General features: G+C 41.8%; 1 protein-coding gene across 3 annotated transcripts in view; it reads right to left on the bottom strand.

Moving 5' to 3' along the window:
• Positions 1-22,886, bottom strand: part of WDR93 (WD repeat domain 93) — a 486,239-nt gene that overhangs the window by 62,641 nt on the left and 400,712 nt on the right. For all 3 annotated transcript variants that reach the window (XM_085644428.1, XM_085644426.1, XM_085644427.1), the window contains one exon: positions 7,165-7,330. In XM_085644428.1, coding sequence (XP_085500554.1) covers positions 7,165-7,330 — 166 coding nt within the window. The remainder of the gene's footprint in view (positions 1-7,164; positions 7,331-22,886) is intronic.

The following is a 22,886-nucleotide window of genomic DNA, read 5'->3' on the forward strand; positions in this document are numbered from 1 at the left end:
CTATATCTCCCTTTGAGAGTTTTGATTCGGGAGATGCTATAGCATTTGGGATATAAAATACTTTGTTATTGGATGAATCTTTGTTAAATGATAAGAATTAAATTCTATATGAAAAAATTGGAGAGACTATTATCTCAATAAAAGATTGTTTGACAATGTCTGACTCATGAAACTATATTCTTTAAATAAGTATGTGAATTTTTTCCCCTGCAGACTAGTCAGAGATATACCCTAGTATATTTTTGTGGAGTTGGCATTTTTGTAAGTTTTGATAAAGTGAAAACATAGCCCGAGAAAAATTCCACAGAAATTTAGAAGAATAGAGAAAATTTTAAAAACCAAATCATTACCAAACCTTTAAAAAGCCAATCAGGTGAACCAGATATATGTTAGTTAAAAATTTCTGGGAAAAGAGCACCAAAGAGTACAAAGCACCGACTGAGGATATTTGTCTTGCCGGCCCAAGACAAAGTCACAAGTTCTGGCCAACTGCGATGGAGCGCAAGCCGGCTACAGGGACCCAGTTAGGCCAGCTGAACAAGAGTACCTTAGATCCTGGCTGCGGAGTGTTGCAAGGTCCTGTGTCGAGGATGCGTTGCAGAGCCAGGGAGATACGTCGGTTTCTTAGGAGCTGTGGAGCTGTACAGCTGGGATGCGTGGTCCTGCGTTATCGGTGAGGATCCCATTGACAAAGGCCTGCAATGCGAAATCCAGCGTTGAGGATGTGTCGTGCAGTTGAGGTGATGGGTTGGTTCCAAAGAGCGGCAATGCGAGCGCCTGCATCATTGTTAAGGCTGCTGTTGATGAGAGATTTTGCGATGGAGGGCCTGCATCAGTGAAGCTTCGCACCGCAGCAGCTCAGATGTGGGGTGCATGGTCGATGCGGAGTCCCTGCATTGGAGAACTCTCGCAGCAGAGGTGCTGCATCGGTTCTGGCGGGATTTTGCACGCAGCAGAGGAGATGCATTTGTCATGCTGGGTCCACAGATGCACTAGTAGAGCACCTTTTGGCCCACTTTTAGTGTCCAGGACTGAGGTGGCACCGCTTGGCAGGGTATGACTCACTTATGGCAGAGTCTAGGTGCAGGAATCAAGGCTGTTGGGGTCGTCTGCCCCTAAGGCTCTAGTCAGGAGGCCAAACAACTAGCCCTTGGAGTCACTATGGGGTCCCAGGTTCAAAAGCTGCAGGCCTAGTCTTTTTCACCCAGGCAGAGGACAGCAGTCACCAGATCAGCACAGCAGCCCAGCACAGTTGCAGTCCTTTCAAAAGCACAGCTGTCCTTCGTCTTGGCAGAGTATCCACAGGTCCAGATGTTGGTGTCTGGGGTCCAATATGTATACCTGGGTCTTCCTTAGGAGTGGGAGAAGATTCTAAAGGTTTCCCTTTGAAGTACCCATGCATCCTGCCTTCCCTGTCCTGGCTGTAGACCTATCACAGGGAGTATTTAGTCCTTTGTGTGGAGGCAGTACACAACCTATTCAAGTGTAAGCAGAGCTGTGCCTAGCTCCGCCCTCCCATTCTGCCATTGACGGCCCATCCAGCCACATCTAAGCTCTTTTTTGTGTGACTGTGTAGGAGGAATACACAAAGCCCAACTGTTAGCTACGCCCAGTCATATGACCCAGAGACAAGCACAGGCATTAAATGGCTAAGACAGGAAAATGCTAACTTTCTAAAAGTGACATTTGCAAAATTGTAATTTGAAATCCGACTTCACTATGAGAGAGGATTTTTCAATTACAATTACAAAGGCACCAAACTTGAACTTGTTGCCTCACTTATTAGATATGATGAGGTAACTCCAATGTCAGTCTAAGGGAGAGGTTGGCCCTGGAGTAGTAAAAAATAAATGTAAGAGTGTTTCACTACCACAACATGTACAACTAAAAAGTACATGTCCCACTAATTAAATCCACTGCACCCAGCCCTCTGGGCTGTCCTGGGACTACCTTAGGGGTGGCTTACATGTATTAAAAAGGAAGGTTTGGGCCTGGCAAAAGGTTTAATTTGCCAGGTTGACACTGCAGTGTAAGAACTGCACACACATGCTGCAAAGGTAGACCTGATACTTATTTAAAGTGCTGATTAAGTGGGTGGCAGAGCATTTCATAAACGGGCCCGAGTACATATAGTACTACTTTATTAGGGACTAGTAAGTAAATTAGATATGTCAATTGGGCATACACCACTTCTCCCATGTTTTAAAGGGAGAGAAGAAGCACTTTAGCAATGGTTAGCATTGGTAAAGTGTGCAGAGTCCTAAATCCAGCAAAAACAAAGTCAGCATAACAAAAGGGTTGAAGGCACCAAGTTAGGGGGAAAACCACGCCAAGGATGACAGGTCTAACAGTCTTGCATCATCAGGATGGCCAGATAAAATGAGTGACCATCAAAATGTTGGATGGGTCCATCCCTGGTGGTGATCCTGGTGTGCCTGAGCCAAGAGGTCCCTTGGTGTTGCAGTCATTGTCTCTTCAGACACTAATTAGGGCACTCATCTGCCATATGCCATAAGAAGGCACCAACAGGATGCACAATTTGTTAGAAAAGGAGAGGATTTGGGGCAAAGCACAACCGCACCTATCCCTAGTGAGATTATTTAAATAGATGGTGCTAATGACCGGAGATCCAAAGCCTCTAAATCTCCTGAAGCTACGCACTTCAAACAACCAAAGCAAAATTTAATGGTCCAGCACCCAAAAAGCAACAGATATTATGAGGCCTAACAGGCGTCCTCCAGAGCCGACATTTACTATTTAGCCATACACATCAGAATTATTGTCTAAGTATCAATGAATATCTATGATCCTCTGAGGAAAGAGAAAGCACTGATAAAGATTGTGTCGAGCACCGCCCCAGTAAAAGTCAGCATCTTTGAGGAAGTGAGGTAAGACTTCTCGATGTTGAAGGTTAGGTCCACATCATGGAGAAGAGTCATCACCTGCTCAAGATGTTCCTGTACCAGCATCAGGGACTCTGCCTTCATCAGCCAGTCGTCCAAGTATGGAAGTACATGGGCTCCTAACCTCTGCAGCGAAGCTACCATGACCACCAACACTTTTGTAAAGATGGTCGGGGCTTTTGTCAGTCCAAACAGGTGGACAGCAAATTGGCAAAGGTATGACTCCACTATGAACCTCAAGAAGAGTATGTGAGCGGGAAGAATTGGAAGGTGAAAGTAGGTGTCCAGGAATCCCTGAACACCAACCAATCTCCTGAGTTTAGGGCCAACAGGACCACACTCAAGGACAGCATCTTTAACTTATCCTACCAGATGAGCAGGTTCAGAATTTGGAGATCCAGAAAACGGCTTGGGCCTCTGACCTTTTTGTGGACCAAAAGGCAATGGGAGTAAAGGTCTGTGCCCACCTCTTCGGGAGGTATCTCCCATATGGCTGCTTGTTCCAGTAAGACATGGACCTGCGCTTCAAGGTTCAAGGCATGAACATGCTCTTAAGAAATGGTGGCAGCCACCTGTGAAGCAGCTGGATCACCAACCACCCATTGTGATAACTTCCTACTGAGTAAAAAAATGGGAGACCCACCTCCCCACTGAAAGATGATGTTGTGAGGGAGGAAGTCAGCAGAGTTTGGATTTAACAAAGCACACAGAGGACAGTGAGAACTGACACTACTGGTGATATATTTAGATTCTCCCCTGCCTTGAAAGAATCAATACATCTGCTGTGACAGCTGGATAGGCTGAGGCAGCTGATGTTGTTGGGACTGCACCGCCTAGAATACCCACTGTATTCTGATACTGTTGGTGAAATTATGGTGCAGGAGAGGCCTGGCTAAAGGAGTGAGACCATAATCAGGGCCACTGGAATTAGGTGATTTCTGCATAGTTATAGATTTGGAGTACTTGCCACATAATCCATCATCTGCTGCATAATTTAAAGACTTAAACAAAATACAATTTTAAGGCAAAAAACCTGCTGCTATGCATTTTGACTCAGAGTGGAAGGCTCTTTGCAAAGGCAAACTGACCATCTTTCTATTGCTGATTGCAGTGTTATGGTCTTAAAACTATGCTAATGAAATGAAACCTTTGCCTAAATAGTGTTAAAATAAGGCCAGATTCACAAAGAGCTTACGCAATTGTAGTGGGACCGTCTCAATGAGAAACTGCAGTGTGAAGATCCCACCACGAGTGCGGAGCTCCCGTCACAAGTGTGCAGATCCTGCCACGGCTGCGGAGTCTCCGCCACCACTGCTGAGGCTATGTGTGAATCAGGCCCATAGGGTCAAGGACAGACTCATTAAATAGGCACAACGTCTCCACAGAACCAGTAGTGGACTGCAATATTTCTGCCAAAATGTTAGACCTTTGCAGAAGGCAAAGTCAGTTCCAAGGAGTCCCCTATAATTCTCACCTGTTGTTTCTGCAGGGGTGAGATTCACGTTTTGAATATAGGTCCCAACTTCCCACACACACCAATGTCAGCCGAACAGTGTCAAAGCTAACACGGTAGATTTGGGGAAGAGAGGAAACAAAACAAGGAAAAGGAGAAGGGAAGACACGACATCAACACGCATCAGGTATGGATATTCTTGTTGGATGGTCCTTATGTTATGTTATGGTATGCTATGTTAATAGGACTTCTATAGCGCTCTGTTACCCTGAGTTGTCCTGGCACTGTGCACTACCCGCCTGAAAAGAATCTGTAGCTGTTGGCTGAGATGAATGTTTATGTAAATAGCCATGTTTTTAAGTTTTTCCTGAAGGGGAGGAGCTCAGTTGTGTTTCTAAGATGGAAAGGCAGGCTGTTCCATGCCTTGGCGGCGCAGTAACAAAAGTTCCTGCCACCCCAACTGGCTTTGTTATAGCAGAGGAGGATCACTTATTTGGCTTGCGACGAGCGTAAGACTCTTCCAGGGACATACCACTGTATCACGTGTTTCAAAAAGTCAGGACCGACTCCGTTAAGTGCCTTAAAGACTATGCACAAGGCTTTAAACTGTATCCGTTGTTTAACGGGTCGCCAATGAAGAGTTCTAAGTCCCAACCTCACCGAGACAAACCTGGGTGTCCCTGTAATCAGCCTGGCTGCCGCATTCTGCACGATCTGGAGTCTGGCCAGATGTCTCTTTTGGATGTTAATATAGAGACTATTGCAGTAGTCCAGTTGAGACAGAATGAGCGCAGTGACTACTGTCTTCAGGCTGTCTTCCGGGAGGAGGAATTTGATTTTCCTAAGGATTCCGAGAATGAAAAAGCATAAGAAGACGACCTTACTGATTTGGTCACTAAAAGAAAGCTTCAAATCAAGGATCACTCCCAGGTTCTTTGCCCGTGCCACAGAGACTGGGCGTATACCCATTGCAGTTGGCCACCAGTCCGGTGTCCAAAGGTTAGCAATATTCCCGAAAACAATCACCTCAGTCTTGTCTGCATTCAGCTTAAGGCAGTTAGATGCCATCCAGGCTGCAATCGCCTGCATGCAGTTATGGCATTTAGATCCGGTCTCAGCCTCTGACCCTTTCTGAATGGACAGCACAATTTGCGTATCATCCGCGTATGAGGTTAACTGGAACCCGAACGATCTAATCAAGACTGCTATGATGTGATTCTTGTAGTAGAGATAAGGCTCTATGTATTACCATGAGCATGTAGGATGAATACAATACTGAGGCCCAATTAATGATGCAATAGGATAAATACCTGTAGAACTCTCTCTTCCACCCAGGTATATCGATAATAGCAAACAGGGTCAGTGGGATATATCTATATGGAAGAGATATGAAATTATGAGCCACTACTTAGGAAATCTAGATACAGTAATCAAAAAGGTACACATTATACTAACCTTAAAGAGGTTCAGCGTCGAATCCAAGTAGACCCCAATGTATTCATATCCAATAAAGCCAGGAGAAAAACAAAAAAACATATTCTCCCAGAAAGGATAATACATAATAAAAAAAATATACACAAAAATGTGCAGGGCTAATTACTAAGAATATATTTCAGTTCCTTCAAACTCTGGGGACTAAATAAATATATATCTTTCTTTCTTATAGCCATCAAGCAATGTCAGCAAGGGAACAGAATGTCGATACACCGAGGAGACTGTCTCAGATAAGTATCATTTATGATTCATGCAAAGTAAAATCAATGCTGCCACTTAGAAGACAATGGATTCTTTGTGATCAATTTCTTATGTTGTTTTTTTTCAGGAAAACATATGAAGGCCACCGCAGCGTCGGGCGAACTGCCGTAATTAGGGAAGGTTCCTGAAGGCCCGTGATATCGGGCGAACCGCAGTAATTAAGGAAGACTCTGAAGGGCCCCGCAGCGTCGGACGAACTCCGTAATTATGGGACGATTTGAAGACCCCCACGGTGGTGAAATCAGCAGAGAAGAACAGGGTTTGAAGGCCCCAGCGGCATCAGGCGAATTCAGAGGCAAGGAACAGGATTCCGGCGAGACAACTCCAGCGGACTTCAGAGCCACCCGGAAGGAACTCAGGAAAGTGAAGCGACGCAGGATGGGAGACACACACGCGTCAACTAGAACGTGAAGCACTCTTCCGTCCTCCTCAGCCTCTTTTGTTCCTGTCTCGCTACACCTTTCGCGCACACGCGACTGGGAGCGAAGCAAGCCTGATATCCCCTACCTACTGAACAATTGTTGTTAAATATGAAACCTCCTTCAAAGCTGGGTCAGAGGGTTATGAAAATTGGCATTTTGCAACAATACACCACATAATTGAATTACACTACATAACACTCCATAAGACAAAATACCATTTCACATAGCTCCAATCCACAACACACAATTCCACTCCACACACCTCCAATACACTCAACACCACATAATTATTAGCCACATAATTCCATTGCACACCATACCACATATTTCCACTACTCACATCCACTCCACAACACACAATTCCACTCCACACAATTCCACAACGCTTTCAAATTCAACCCACATAATTCCACTACACTTCAGATGCATACATGGGTAAAACGTATTGCCATTTACAATGCCAATAGCTCTAACTCAAGCAAATACGAGACCTATTGCATTTCCAATGCTTGTTTCATTAGGTGCCCTTGGTTATCTACTTCCCTTCCTTAGAGGCTGTGATTTCAATTGCATGTATCCATCTATTTTCCATTATAGTTTCAGGTTTCTATGAGAAAAACAACTACCTCACCTGCTTTGTAAGAACATCTGACATCTTTTTCTCCACGGTAAAATCGGTGGAGGCATCGGTGTTAACTCTCGTTTCTCTTGGTAAGAATCCATGAATGGGTAAGAATCGAAACGGAAAACAAAAAGTGCGCAGGCAGCGGTCTCATCTTTGCTTACTCTCTCGTCACCTGCAACAGGAAGAAAGGAATATACAGAATCGCCTTCAGTCACTCAAATTAAGCATGTTTGAAAAAAATTGGAATTTGATATGGCAGACTGGCGCTTGATAATACAAATAATGGATTAATGTATTACAAATTCTAAAAGTGAAGCTTAAGTAGGGCAATTTTTGCAGTCTGCAGGACAAAATATAATGATGTAATGCATATCCATTATTCCTTAAACTAATTAAAGATATGGGTACCGATAGCTGCTAGACTTCTCCATGCCAATACATGTAGAAGGCTATTCCATTTTCTGATCACAAATTGGAGGAATGACTGTTTGATATTAAAAGGGAAATTGTGTTGTTTGCTTTTATAATAACAACAAATAAATCTGGAATTTATATTTAAAACATGTATATAAATAACATATACATTTCTTACATTATGAAGAAACCTGGCAATAATAGATTAAGTGAATTATGCAATAGATTTTCTGGTGGTGGACTAGGAATTGCTTTAACACAACTAAATTAGAAAAAATGCTTCTGCAAGGAAGAAAGCAGTATCTTGATAATGAATATGACTGATTGGTAATAGAATCTCCTTAACGGTGTACCGTATTTTATGGATGTTTGTGGTCTCGCTACAGTCAACTTCATCTGTCCTTCGCAGACAGGACTGCATAATATTCTACATAGAGTGGACTTTGAGTTAGCTCCGTGGTCATGATTAAATTGCTCTGTTGCCCATATTCTCTTTATTCATGTCTTTGATCCATCCCTGAGGCATTTCTTCTTTAACCTGACTTTTGACTGTTTGTGCTGTTTTTTTCCATGCTGACCATTAATCTAACATTTCTTCTTTTTTTGTCTTTTAATTTTCATTTAACACTACATGAGAGTGCATGTTCTCTGCTCATATAGCATGCTAGCACTCGGCATTTCTCTTTCCCCATGGTCCGACAATTTCTATCTTCCCACTCCCCACGTCCTAACCCTTTTTTGTAGCTTTTTTTCTTTTTAGAAAGCTTTCCAACAGCCTCCCCTCTCAGTTATCCTCTCTGTCTCTGATACCAAGCACTGCTGTGGCTTGGTGTCAGGCTCTCTGTTCCTTTCTATAATTCTCTCCACCCATTTGCTTCTTCCCTTGTCTACCCCCTCCCACTTGCCACTGTCCGCTATTGGATTTGTCAATGATGGATACTTTTAATATTGTGTAGGCATTGACAAAGCCAAGAGTAATACCTAACCATCTTGAAAATTACATTTCATATACTTTCAGGGTGGGCACCACATTGTGTGACATGACACAATGCAATGCAGCGGCAGTCTTGAAAACATTTTCCATATAATTATATCACGCATTTCTGAGCATAAGAGTACAATTTGCACAAAAAATACTAAATCATACTTGCCGTCTCATTGGTTAGACCATCACCATACAAATGCTCAATTGAGGTTCACTGTTTTGGAATTGTTAAATTGTAAACCAGGTTGTGACAATGCAAAAAAACTAAGCCAGAGGGAAGTGTGGTGGATGAAATTCTTACAGACTTTGGTACCCAGAGGTCTCAATGACAAAATTGAGATGCAGTGTTTCCTGTAATTTCTCCAGTAGATTCTAAATATGCGTTCTGTTTTTGGCAACATTTACTAACTACTGATTTATTTTTCACTTGGGTGTAGTTATTACACATTTGAGGACATGTTTTCACTTCACTGCACTACGTTGGTTTTGTCTACACACACGTTCATTCATTTTTTTGTCCTCTGTCAATTCGGGTTCAGTAAGTGTATTTTGTTTTTACAACCGCTCACCTCCGTTATACAATGCACCAGTGGTTTCCCTTATAGGCGCAGAATCAGAGTTGAACATAGTGATCCAGCATTATTATTCAGCTGGCTTGTTTACACGACCTGACATTGGACATGCTGCCGTGGCTTCTTTGTTTCATGTTCAAGTTTATGTCAGTCAACAGATGATTTTTCAGACTTTGTTTTAATCTACAGTGCAGAAGAATTTTCTCTGCACACGGATCAACAAATTAGTTATTTTTCAATACATCCTAGTTTTGCTTAGATATTACCATTCCAAGATGGCGACCGCTATCATTAGACGGTAGTACTTTCTTGATTTTCATCATCTCAGCGTGGGCAGAGCTTGTGAACACTGTTGTATATATGCGTGCGAGCTACGCGGAACCGTTTAACTAATTACGGAAAGCGAAAGCTTTGGTAGTACGATTTATTGTTACACCAGGTTACATTTAGAAGTATAGGAGCTGCATTCTTTTTAAACACGTAAGTCTGGAGTAGGAGAAAAAAATATTTTATATGTATTTTGGTTGTTATCGTTTATGCAATCGCACGCAGCTGTTAGAGACAGCTCATTATCGCGTTCTTTTTACAGATCCACTTAGTGGAAAACAATGTAGTTCATGAATCATACCTTAGGGTAAGCATCTTTTCTATACGTTTTGTGCACCGTCTCTCTTTTTTAATCCGTAGCACCTTAAACATCAGCTCACATTCGCGTTTTTTAGATCACGTGTGCATCTAGCAGCAACCGTCTTTCTGACACAGCTTTCCACGCTGTTAAGTGACGAGGTAAAGTCCATGTTGTTACTCTTTGGGTCTTTAATTCTTTTTGGTATGTCAGTGGTTCAGATACACACTCGTTAACATTGGATTTTTTTGCTTTTTAGTGTACAACCACTAGAGTTGTGCTTGAATTTGTTTATACATTCATTCAGCCCATCTCTATCTAGTAAGTTCATTATAACACTATCATGGTCATTAAATACACATGATGGGCAATTGTTTTTTCAACATTCAGTAGCTATCTTTACGTCTAACTACACTGGTGATAGTGTCTGATTTGGTCACTAACAACAGAGCATGGTGATTCTGCATGTATTATTGGATGCAGTCGTATCTTTATCAACAACTCTCTCTCTTTCTGTGACACAATGTGTTGTCTCACTTAAAGCCTAATCACAACATTTGGGACAATTTTCCCTTTTCTTCCTTTTTTTTGCCTCTTACTGAACGTATATCAGCTTTGTTTCTCACTGGATATTGTACATTAAGCTGTGCTTGATAAACTATTGCATTTTGTGTTTTATTGTTGTTCATTTATTACAGACCCCTGAAGAAGGGATAGTTATATCCCGAAATGCATTGGGCAAGGAGGGCAAGATGACATTTTATGTTTGTTGTATAATCACAAAATATTCTTTTGGACATTGTTTGTTCTATGTTTGACATCATTGAATACAAATGATCGTCTTATGTTGAAAATACGAAAGTTATTTGTTTACTTCATATAAAATGTGATAATTTTCCAGTTTTCGGTTTGCTACATTTGGTATTATTTACCTCTGAATAACACAGTTTCATGTCTTCGATATCAATTGAGAAAAATATATACTTATAATTTCGCTGTGCTCCCAGTACACTGGTGGGTTTCCACCAGCAGATTTGCATTCCATTAGGCTGGCTGCCCTCCTCTGGGATGCACGCAATCTTTTGATGAATTATTGAGTTTGTCTTAGTCAGTAGGTCACAAGGTGTACGCTGATTACACATTTTTATGTTGCAAATATATTACCAAAACATGGTGTGGAGCACTGTCATTTATTACATGGCCCCTAAATGTACATAGACATGTAATTTTACTGATAAAACTATTCAATGCACAAATTTGTGGAAATCGGGTTTCACTGAATAATTCTCATTTTGCACATCACCAAGTAAAGTGTTGTGATTTATTTTAACACTATTAAAATATTTTTTTCCATTACAGTTTAGCATTGCAATAGAAAGTGCTTGATTTGTGCTTTCCTAACTGGGGACATATTTTGAAATATTTTGTTCAGTTCAAATTTTATTGTGTTACAGAATAAATAACATTCTACAGCCTTTCCTTCCACACTCACTTTGTCATATAATTGACAACAAATCCTCTTAATCAATCAGGATTTTATCAAGCGCGGAAAATCACCCGGCGCTGCGGTTGCTAGCTGCTTCATACAGAAAGCAGTGGAAAATGTGGCACAGCACGAGAAAGCACTCGTAAAACGTGATAGAGAAGGGAGAAAGCAGGAAAACATGAGACAGAAGCAGGAGAAAGCACCCAGAAAAACAGGGAGGAAGCATAGCGGTGCAGCAACATGGGAGAGCTGGGCCTGGTGCCTGCTCAATGGTGTCGCGCTGGGGCCTCCATTAAGTAGGTCCTGGGAGGAGGAAGGGGCGGTGGGAGTCGGTGGGCGGGGCTAGGTGGGAAAACAGTTCAAAGCGGCAAATGAGGGTAAAAGATAAGGAGAAGCAGTGAAAAACGAGTCAAAAGCAGGATAAAGCACTCAGAAAATAGGGGAAAGGAAGGCGAAAACAGTAAAAACGAGGCAAAAGCAGGAGAAACCACTCAAAAAATCAGGAAGGAAGCAGAGCAGTGCAGCAGCATGGGAGAGCTGGGCCTGGGTAGACAGAGAAAAAAAAGTAAACACCAGTCTCCATGTTAAAAGAATATTGTCAGAAGACAGAGCCCAACATTTGACCTCTGATACAAGAAAAAATTAAACTTTAAAGGCATCTTTATTGTTCATTCTCCTTCTGAACTCCAGTATGGTTATTTTGGGGGTGCTGTTGTTAAACTGTGACAAGCTACAAAGGCCACAGAATTGGGCCTGACTATGTAAATGTAAGAAATATGATATTCATTGAGTAGTTTTTTGGTTGAGCCTGGACAGCGCATGCACTGCTCTGCAAAGCATGCTGTATTGGAGTATGTACTTGAAGTCCCACCCAATCTCCGCCTATATTTTTCTTTGGCTTGTGTCATTGTCTTTTGTAAATGCTGGCTTCTGATTTGTTAATAGGCTTGTTAGTCCCTCCTTAGTACAGCCTTGTCTTCATTTGTAACCTCCTATGACGACTGGCTCTTTTCCTTCTGTTGCGACACGGTATGTCCTATTTAGTCTGTAAGTACTATTTGATTTAATGAGTTTCTCCTATTGCAGGTATGACAAGCTTGCCTTACATTCAGCGCGCCATGCGAGCTTTCACTTTAAAACAGCCCCGGACAATGGTGGCCGCTTCTTTGAAGTGAAATAGGTCTCGCATTTACAAGAGTTTGAGCTATTGCCATTGTAGATGACAATAGCTTAAACTCTCGTAAATACAAGATATATTGCATTGCAAATGCTTGTTATTTAAGGGGACGATCAGTTTTTGAGTACCTGTATGGTTGTAACAAATGTTATAAAAATGATTTTTTTTAAACTTCAATGTTCTTGCTGCTCTTCTGCTGAAAGCTAAAACCCTGGCTGTCGTCAACATAGCTGGATAGCTAACAGCTGTAATCGTGTTCTACAAATGCCCAATTTATATATCGTCGCTATCAGTTACAAATTAATAGTGTATAGATGTTGGCTTTTGAAGTACAAAGCACTATACTAATGAACAGGGAACGGAACTTGGGCTTTACTGTCCAGCAAAGTTTCAAAATATGTTTCATGTGAAGTACTCGCTGTTCCCATTTGACTCATCAGCAGTCTGCTGTGATGATGTAATTCTTTGGGAAACAACCTTTACAACGCGGAAATTAACACAGTGCCTTTGCCACACATGTTTTACTACACACATTTTTACCACGCATATGTCTTTACCACGCATGTAAAGTCTATTTAAGGCAAGTATAAATGTTTGTGTGTGTGTGTTTACACACACACACTCTTAAGGTTTTAGGTTTGGGGTTGGGTAGTGGTTTTAGGCTTATTGCTGTGTAGGAGGTTTAAGGATGGATAGGGGTTTAGGGTGGTAAAGGTGTTTTAGGGTTTAGGGATGGGTAGGAGTATAGGGTGGTAAGGGTATTTTTAGGGTTTGAGGTAGGTAAGGGTTTTAGGTAGTATGTGTGTTTTTAGGATTTAGGAGTGGGTAAGGTTATTGTGTGGTAAGGATATTTTTAGGGTTTAGGGTGGGTAGAGGTATTGGGTGGTAAGGAATAATTTAAAAAAGGGGGGGGTCTCCACTCCAAAATATGAAAGATATATATATATATATATATATATATATATATATATATCCAAAGAAAATCCTAGGGCTGGTCCAGTAACACCGGCGCAACACCAAGGCACAGACTCCACAAGCGATGATGAATCAAGTGTCTTTATTCCAACATATAGATATCCAAAAGTGACGCGTTTTGGCCGCCAGACATGCGGCCTTGTTCACACATTGGGCTGCATAGCAGTGAGTAACATTTATACACATACATGGTGACACATAAAACGAATAGTAACTTTACTATGTTCATGCAGTGAGTAGACATTTTGCAACTTGACCGTGCGTTTTTACAGCAGAATAAATGCTTTACTGTCAGAGATTGCGGTAAGTCCAGGATTGTGACTCATCAAGCGATATGGAAAAAAGACTTACTGTGCCATGTGGCACTAGAGGCTAATAAAGAAAGTACCAGTGTGAGTTGGACGATTGATGGCAGTGCAACAAGGTGTGCTATGTGCCTGCGGCTAAGGACTATGGAGCTTCAGAGGCAAAGATGCCAATATAATGCTCAGTTGCGGTAAGCTCAGATCTTTTACACTATGAAAAGAGATGTAATATATAGCAAGCAAACACGGGTACTATTTGACCTGGCCAAAGCTAAGTATAGATGGAGATCTTAGTATAGCACGTGTGTGTCAAAGTATGGGGAATCGCTTGGGAAAGAATAGTGAGCGAGCGCTGGTCAAAAAGGATATATAAAATAAAATAATTTTAATTAATTATTTAGAAAAAGAGCGTCTACTTAATGCTGGCAAATGTAATGTTACACATAGATTGTGATTAGTAAATGAGTCATTATGTGTTAAATACATGGAGTAAAGGGAGAGAGGGGAGAGGGAAGGTGAAGGGAAAGCACGTAGTACTTTACCAGAAGCTAAATAACGTGTGGCCGACAGTCAGGAACCTGACGTGCTCATTTAAAGAAAACCGGCGCTTGGTTACTGTGGGCGCAGGTTCACCGGTGCCCTATGTGTGGTTCAATTTATGAGTGAATGTAAATGTAAGAAGTCAGGATAACGAACCCTAAGAAGACCAAAGTCAGGGTTATAGATAAATGAAGCCAGTCTTTACTATTACAGTTTCGGTTAAACAACCTTACCTAGCAAGAAATAATAAATAAAAAATAAATAAATATAAAGAGAAAGCGGGGGATATTAGAAATAAAGAAAACGTTATGTATCCAAGGAACCAAGGAATGGGTAAAAGGCTCACCCCACGTGAGACCAAGGTAGTGTCACATATCTCAATGAACTTAAAGGAATTGGAAGCATTAACAAGTGATTGCAATCGACATAGGTCTCCCTTAGTTAAGCATGGAAATAGGTCTACCATGCTAACGAGCAGAATAGCGTTAAAGTAGAGATCACAGCACTAGTGTGCAATGGCTATTGAAGACAAAACAAAATGAAATTGTAAGGTGGTACAAAAAAGAGGTATATCTGGTAGTAAACAGGGGGTGTATACAGGTATCTAAGATGAATACATAATAGTGAACAAATCCATATATATACAATGAAGAATACAGATAGCGGTAAGGTATAGCATATGTATTTACACAGAAATCAGTAGAAGGGAGGAGGAGGCCAGTAATCAGTGTATCAAAAACTAGATTAGCCTAGGGTATCAAGGATGTCTCATAGGAAGTGGTGTAAGTCCTCACTGGCATTAAGCCCTGCCGGTGCCTTGGTATTGAATTCAGTGATGTATCTACTCTCAAGCTGTCTTAGCAGTTTTTCTCTGTTGCCTCCTCTTTTGGAGATCGGTATGCAGTCAATAACAGAGTATTGCAAATGATCCAGATTGTTCAGATGTTTTTCCCTGAAGTGCCTGGCTACAGGATAGGCTGGGTCGTTATTTACATTGGCCCGTATGTGCTGCAGGATGAGTGTGTGTGCCTATATATATATATATATATATATATATATATATATATATATATATATATATTCACTGAAAAAACCATAGGTTTCACACATGTTATAGTTAGCTGTACATTTCACTCGTAAAAAACCAATGAAATTCCCCCGTTATAGTTAGTGCAGGCAACTATAACTCACGCGACCGCAATCCTCTGTTGATGCTAATACTGTATTTAGACACTTATTTGCCCATGTCTTCTTCCATTAAATTTTAGCTATACATATATTACAAATATTTTTTTTTCATAAAGACACATATGTCATCAGCAGAAGATTGCGGTCGCGTGAGTTATAGTTGCCTGCACTAACTATAACGGGGGAATTTCATTGGTTTTTTACGAGTGAAATGTACAGCTAACTATAACATGTGTGAAACCTATGGTTTTTTCAGTGAATTTGCAAGGTTTTTTAAATGCTAATTCCTAACTATAACGTGTGTGAAACCTATGGTTTTTTCAGTGAATTTGTACGGTTTTTTAAATGCTAAGTTACTTTACGCCATTCGTGGCGTGCGCGCCCAGTTAACGCAGTTCGTTCCGTGCGCGCACGGTGCGCTTCGCGCACCGCGCGCCCACTTTACGCAGTTAGTGCCGTGCACGCACGGTGGTCACGCGGTGCGCTGCGCGCACTGCGTGCCCACGTTATGCGGGATGGGCCATGTACGCACGATGCGCTTCGCGCACCGTGCACACATTTGTTAATTTCATACATTTTATATGCCATGCATAAATGGTGCCCTTCGGGCACCATTTGCACACGGGGTGGGGAGAATGTGGATAATTTTTTTTTTTTTTAATTTTTACCGTACGCGTACGGTAAGCGTAATCGGCGATTTTCAGAAAAAAAAATTTTTTTTTTGGACTTGGGGGTTGTTTGGGGACCCCTATATCAATGCTGGGTGGTTAGGATCTCAAGAAACTGCCTCTTTAGACATTTTTGGGCTTCGTTTTTGCTGCCCAACTCAGAGAGCGAGAGAGAAAATGGCGGCCGTCGCTTCCTGGTTTCGACCGATTCGAATGTTTACTAAGATCTAAGAGCCAATCAAAATCGCGCTCGCGCACGCCAGATGTCATCAGTGATGTCATGAGTGATGTCACTGACCATGTCATGAGTGATGTAATATGTGACGTCATCAGCAGTGGATTGCGGGTGCGCGAGTTATAGTTAGCTGAACTAACTATAACGGGGGAATTTCATTGGTTTTTTATGAGTGAAATGTCCAACTAACTATAACATGTGTGAAACCTATGGTTTTTTCATTGAATTTGCAAGGTTTTTTAAATGTTAATTCCTAACTATAACGTTTTTGAAACCTTTGGTTTTTTCAGTGAATTTGCAAGGTTTTTTAAATGCTAATTCCTAACTATAACGTTTTTGAAACCTTTGGTTTTTTCAGTGAATTTGTACGGTTTTTTATATGCTAATTTTTGTATTTTTAATTAAAGATATTTTTTTTTTAATAAAAATAAAATTACTATATATTCCTTTATATATTATCTGTATCTTTTTTTAAATTTATTTTTAAAAAAAATTCAATTAGGATACATTTTTTTTTTATTAATACTTTTAATTCTTTTTTGACCACTTTTTTTTTTTTTTAATATAAATTCTTGGGGTGCGCGCTCTGAGCGCGCTCCTAGTACTATTTCGTAAGTTTTTTATGAATTCCGGCGTACGTTATTTACGTACGCAAATATACGTTATAGTGCGCGCTGGGAGCGCGCACCCAGTACGTATGCGTACGTACGTACGCATGCGTGCGTGCGTCCTACGCGCTCGACGCGGTTTACTTCCGCATACGCTAAAATTACGCGCAATAACGGTCGCGTATACGCGTGTTCAACGTATGCGCGCTAGGTACGCGCATATGACGTATGCACCTGCGTGCTTACGCGTTCGTGCATACGTCATCACGGGGTGCGCGCTCGGAGCTTGCGCAGTGCGCGCACCTCGGGTTTATACATAATAAAACAATATTTCTTATTGGTTATCATTACTTTCAGTTTCTAATTGTTTCAATACCACACCCAATCCCCTCATGGCAAGTCATGTGATCATGAATCATCACTTTTGATTGGTTTGAAGTACTTTCAGTTCCAGATTCTTCCCAAACCACACCTACTCCCCTCATTATTAGTTCTGATTCCTTTGGAGAAGGAGCTATTCTGTTGTTGAGAGACAATGGCTGAACAGCAACCATCTTCAGACAGTGACCAGGACACTCTTGAAAGGCAGAGGAACAGGAAGCAGAAAGACAGCTTTATATGGCAGTTTTTTACTTTTCCTGAAGGTCTGAAAAAGGTAAATGCACCGAAAGTTACATGTGTACTTTGTAAAAAAGTCTTATCTCGTGGGAATCCTAACAAGAAATATTCTTTTAGCATTCACACTATGTTGAGACATGTTAACAAAATGCATCCAGTAACTTTTCGTCGAGCTTCTGGAGAAAACCCTCCACCTGCTCAGCCGACGACATCTGCAGCAGCTCAGCCGAGCACATCTTCGGCAGCTCAGGGGAGCACTTCAGCTGCGATGGTGCCTTCACCTGTTTCTACACCTCTTGTTGGTCCACCTTGTTTGGCGAGGTTGTCTACACGGTGCACTGATTGCGGTTCTCTTATTTCTGTGGGGGAGACCAGTCTTGATCTCCTTCAGAGAAAATTTGATGCGCATCCGTGCACTAGGCCATAGATGTTTTTTCTTTTTTTGCGTTTTTCTCTTCCTGTTTCCCTCCATTAACTCAAGGGCTCTTTTAAGAGCCACTTATAAACTAAACCCCCCCAAAAAATTTTTGAGATATTTTTTTTTAAATTTTTTTTTTTTTTTTTTTTTTTTTTTTTTTTTATACAAAAAGAGGTGAAGATATGGAAGCACACAGAGCCATGCCATCATTTTAAGCACATAACACAGGCTGCCCCTTTCATGGGCTGCATTTCTTTCAGAACAACAACTTCACAAATTAAATCTCTGCCCACAATTCCTGTGCGCACACAGACTCATGCTATGTTTTTTTGAACAAAACAGTGTCCCTGAATAGTACCAAATTACTGTTACAGCCTGATACATTTCCCTTATTATTTACAGAAGCAGAAAACAGCACATTTCCTAACAGCTCCTTAAGACCATGTCCATATGTTACAGAGTGAGTAAATAAACAAGATCAATTTAAATGAGGCCATGGTGACGTTGAATGTGTTTGCATTACACAGTGCTATCTGAAACAGCACACAGAGCTGAGTACTACACATGAGAGTGTTGGAGAAGCTGCTGCGTGTGTGCCAAGAGTGTGTTTCTGAACACTGTGGATTGTCTGGTGCTTGACAGATGAGCAAAGAGACTTCCAGAACTGCATGAAGACTGCAGGGATGTATGTAACAGTGCATGTGTGCTAAGGGATAATTTGTGTAAACACAACAGGCTGCCCCTTCCATGGGACTGCATTTCTTACTGAACAACATCTTCACAAATTAAATCTCTGCCCACAATTCCTGTGTGCACACAGACTCATGTCATCATTTTAAGCACTACATTTCTTACTGAACAACAACTTCACAAATTAAATCTCAGACAACAATTCCTATATACAGACAGACTCATGCTGTGTTGGTAGGCACAAAACACAGGCTGCCCCTTTCCTGGGTTATCAATTCTAACAGAACTAATGCTTTTTTCAAATGTGCTGCCATTTTCCTCTCTTTTTTTTCAAAGTGATTTCTGCTAAATGCTAACCATCACAATTAAAAAGAAGCTGTTCTTTTCTTTCAACTGCAAGTCTTACTTTTCAACAGCAACACAAATTATATCTCTGCCCACAATTCTTCTCTGCACACAGACTCATGGTTTGATGGTAGGCACAAAACAGTATTCCTCATTGTTACCAGTACACATTATCTTATGTTGAAAACATACTCCATATTATTTTACATATTCAAAACAGTTAAATTTTTCGCAAAACAGAAAATGTAAATCACAACTTTAAACAAATAATCATAATTTTTTTTTATATATCAAAATTAACCACAAACACCCCCTTCTCAAACTCATAACTCACCTTTAAAATTAGTTAGTTGTGAAAGAAATGTGGCAGTCACACAGCAGTTTATCAGACCTCTCTCCTCTCAGCAGAACCAGTTAATGGCACAGTTTCCAAACTTCAACCCCTTTCCAAATGTACCCTTCCCCCAACTTAACTTCTGCCTGCTACCATAGCAACAGGTCATAGAACACAGGTGTGAGCAGAGTGGTCAGAAGTTCAACAGACAATGTTTCATTTCCAAAGAGCAAGAGTGCTTGACTTTTCAAACCTAACAGCAAATCCAAACTAATGTTCTTTTTTCACACTTTTTTCTGAACCAATGCAATACATGCTTTTTAAAATTTAAACATACAGCCTAGTTTTTAGTGTAGAATGGTTTGAAACAGCCAATGAGTTCTTTTTATAAAAAAAGTATGTGTGCCCCCATTTTTCAACTGTCTTTCATTTCTTTTTGCCTTTCTATTGAAAGACACCTCCTGAGTGCATCCAGATCTCCTTTGAAGATGTTCACAGTGTGGATTGTAGGACACAGCTATGTTTTCTGGAGTGAAAAATTTGCAGAAAAAAGAGGTATGGTGAGAGACCTTGCTTTGCCAAATGTAGACATTAAATGGATTGGTCAGAGAGGGTTAAAGTGGCACCAATTAATGCCTTTGGTGAAAACCTTTCTACATCTCCCACAGCCTAACCTTATTATTGTGCACTGTGGTGGAAATGACCTAGGCACTTTAACTGGGGTAGGTCTGGAAATGCTTATTAAGGACACCTTTGTGCAATTGATGTCGCTTTTTCCACAAACTGCCTTCGTATATTCTAACATATGCCAAAGGCAAAAGTGGAACTGGTCCAACCAATTTTGTCCGCAGATTGACAAAGCAAGGAAGCACGTCAACAAATCTATTTCTGCTTTCCTCAGAGACTATGGTATGGGTTCTATATACCACAACAACTTGCGTTACAACATGCAAGACATTTATAGAGGAGATGGTGTACACTTCACTGATGAAGGCAACAGAGTCTTCCTCTTGAACTTTAGACTCTGCATCGGTACTTACTTGTAGGTACCAAAAAACAAACAATAAACACAAGGGCTCTTTTTAGAGCCACCTTATATCTAAACACTTAAATGCGATTTTTTTAAAAAAATTTTAATAAAGTTTTTTTTCGGGTGCGCGCTGGGTGCGCGCACTCGGCGATATTTTTTAACAAAATATAAATCTTTTTTTTGCCCTACAAGGTCCTACTGTGACCCCCTTACAATGCCTACTGGGTCAATTTCTCCCCACTCTGCCCCCTTTTCAAGTTCTCCCCCTTTGTTTATCACCCCCTCTTTATGCGATAGACAAAATGGCGGCCGCCGCTTCCTGATTTCCACCGATTCGAATGTTTACTAAGATCTAACAACCAATCAGAATTGCGCTCGCGCACGGCAAGGTGCGCGCACCCAGCGCGCACGCTGCGCGCTTACAGATATATATATTGACTTAAATACTATTTTCTCAGGAAATACTGAACAGATTTACACCAAACCTGCAAAAGGCACTTCATGGACCTTATGGCTACCTCTCTGCCAAATTTCACATAATTCTGTTCAGCCGTTCGGGCTGTAGCTGTGTCTAAAGGTCCTATGGAAAAATGCATGGGGAAAACGCGTTTTGGGACCCCCATTTTTTCTCGGCCCCCGCTTGCCGAATCCCCCCGAGACTTTCAGGGTAGGAGCGGAGCGTAGCGCCCCACCTATTTTGAAAAATTCGCGAGGATTCGTCGACCGGCGCCAAAGTTATTCAAAATAGAATGTTGCGGATTTCCTATGGAAACGTGGTCCTAACTATAACTACCTACTGGCGACCGCCAGTAGGTAATATATATATATATATATCAAGCCGCAAAAGTTACCCTACGGAAGAGCCCTCACACTGGTAAGTTGTGCTTCAGGAATTTTAATGGAGGCAGCAAACAACGAAAATGAAAACACCTCACAGCATGTTTCTAATCACCAAAGCCTGACGCGTCTCGTGCCTCGCACTTTTGCAAAGGCTATCTTGTGGATGGTAAATGCCCAACAGTCAGTGTACTCATTTAAATAAGGAAATCCGTCCCAAGTGGGCATGGCCGCTTTGCAAGGCATCCTGGACTCCGTAGTACCACTTACGTATTGCTCTGTGAGCCTGTTGTGCAAATTCCCAAAATAAAGTTCCAATTAAACCACAGCGGGTTTCTGTGCCGTGTTCAAAATTCACTCCTGCACCTCAATGCCCCCATTTCCAGCACCAGTCCCGGCATCAGGGCACGCCGGTTGGCGCCGCCTCAGGTCCGCGTTAAGCAGCGGGGCTCTTCCACGGCTGGGTAAGCCGTAAACATCAAGCCGCAAAAGTTCCCCTACCGAAGAGCCGTCACACTGGTAAGTTGTGCTTCAGGAATTTTAATGGAGGCAGCAAACAACGAAAATGAAAACACCTCACAGCATGTTTCTAATCACCAAAGCCTGACGCGTTTCGTGCATCGTACTTTTTCAAAGGCTATCTTGTGGATGGTAAATGCCCAACAGTCAGTGTACTCATTTAAATAAGGAAATCCATCCCAAGTGGGCGTGGCTGCTTTGCAAGGCATCCTGGACTCCGTAGTACCACTTACGTATTGCTCTGTGAGCCTGTTGTGCAAATTCCCAAAATAAAGTTCCAATTAAACCACAGTGGGTTTCTGTGCCGTGTTCAAAATTCACTCCTGCACCTCAATGCCCCCATTTTCAGCACCAGTCCCGACATCAGCGCACGCCGGTTGGCGTCGCCTCAGGTCCGCGTTAAGCAGCGGGGCTCTTCCACGGCTGGGTAAGCCGTAAACATCATGCTGCAAAAGTTCCCCTACGGAAGAGCCCTCACACTGGTAAGCTGTGCTTCAAGAATTGTAATGGAGGCAGCAAACAACGAAAATGAAAACACCTCACAGCATGTTTCTAATCACCAAAGCCTGACGCGTTAAGTGCCTCGCACTTTTTCAAAGGCTATCTTGTGGATGGTAAATGCCCAACAGTCAGTGTACTCATTTAAATAAGGAAATCCGTCCCAAGTGCACGTGGCCGCTTTGCAAGGCCTCCTGGACTCCGTAGTACCACTTACGTATTGCTCTGTGAGCCTGTTGTGCAAATTCCCAAAATAAAGTTCCAATTAAACCACAGTGGGTTTCTGTGCCATGTTCAAAATTCACTCCTGCACCTCAATGCCCCCATTTCCAGCACCAGTCCCGACATCAGCGCACGCCAGTTGGCGTCGCCTCAGGTCCGCGTTAAGCAGTGGGGCTCTTCCACGGCTGGGTAAGCTGTAAACATCAAGCCGCAAAAGTTCCCCTACCGAAGAGCCCTCACACTGGTAAGTTGTGCTTCAGGAATTTTAATGGAGGCAGCAAACAACGAAAATGAAAACACCTCAAAGCATGTTTCTAATCACCAAAGCCTGACGCGTTTCGTGCCTCGCACTTTTTCAAAGGCTATCTTGTGGATGGTAAATGCCCAACAGTCAGTGTACTCATTTAAATAAGGAAATCCGTCCCAAGTGCACGTGGCC

The sequence above is a fragment of the Triturus cristatus genome, chromosome 3_1 (genome assembly GCF_964204655.1).
Source record: "Triturus cristatus chromosome 3_1, aTriCri1.1, whole genome shotgun sequence".
Taxonomy (NCBI): domain Eukaryota; kingdom Metazoa; phylum Chordata; class Amphibia; order Caudata; family Salamandridae; genus Triturus; species Triturus cristatus.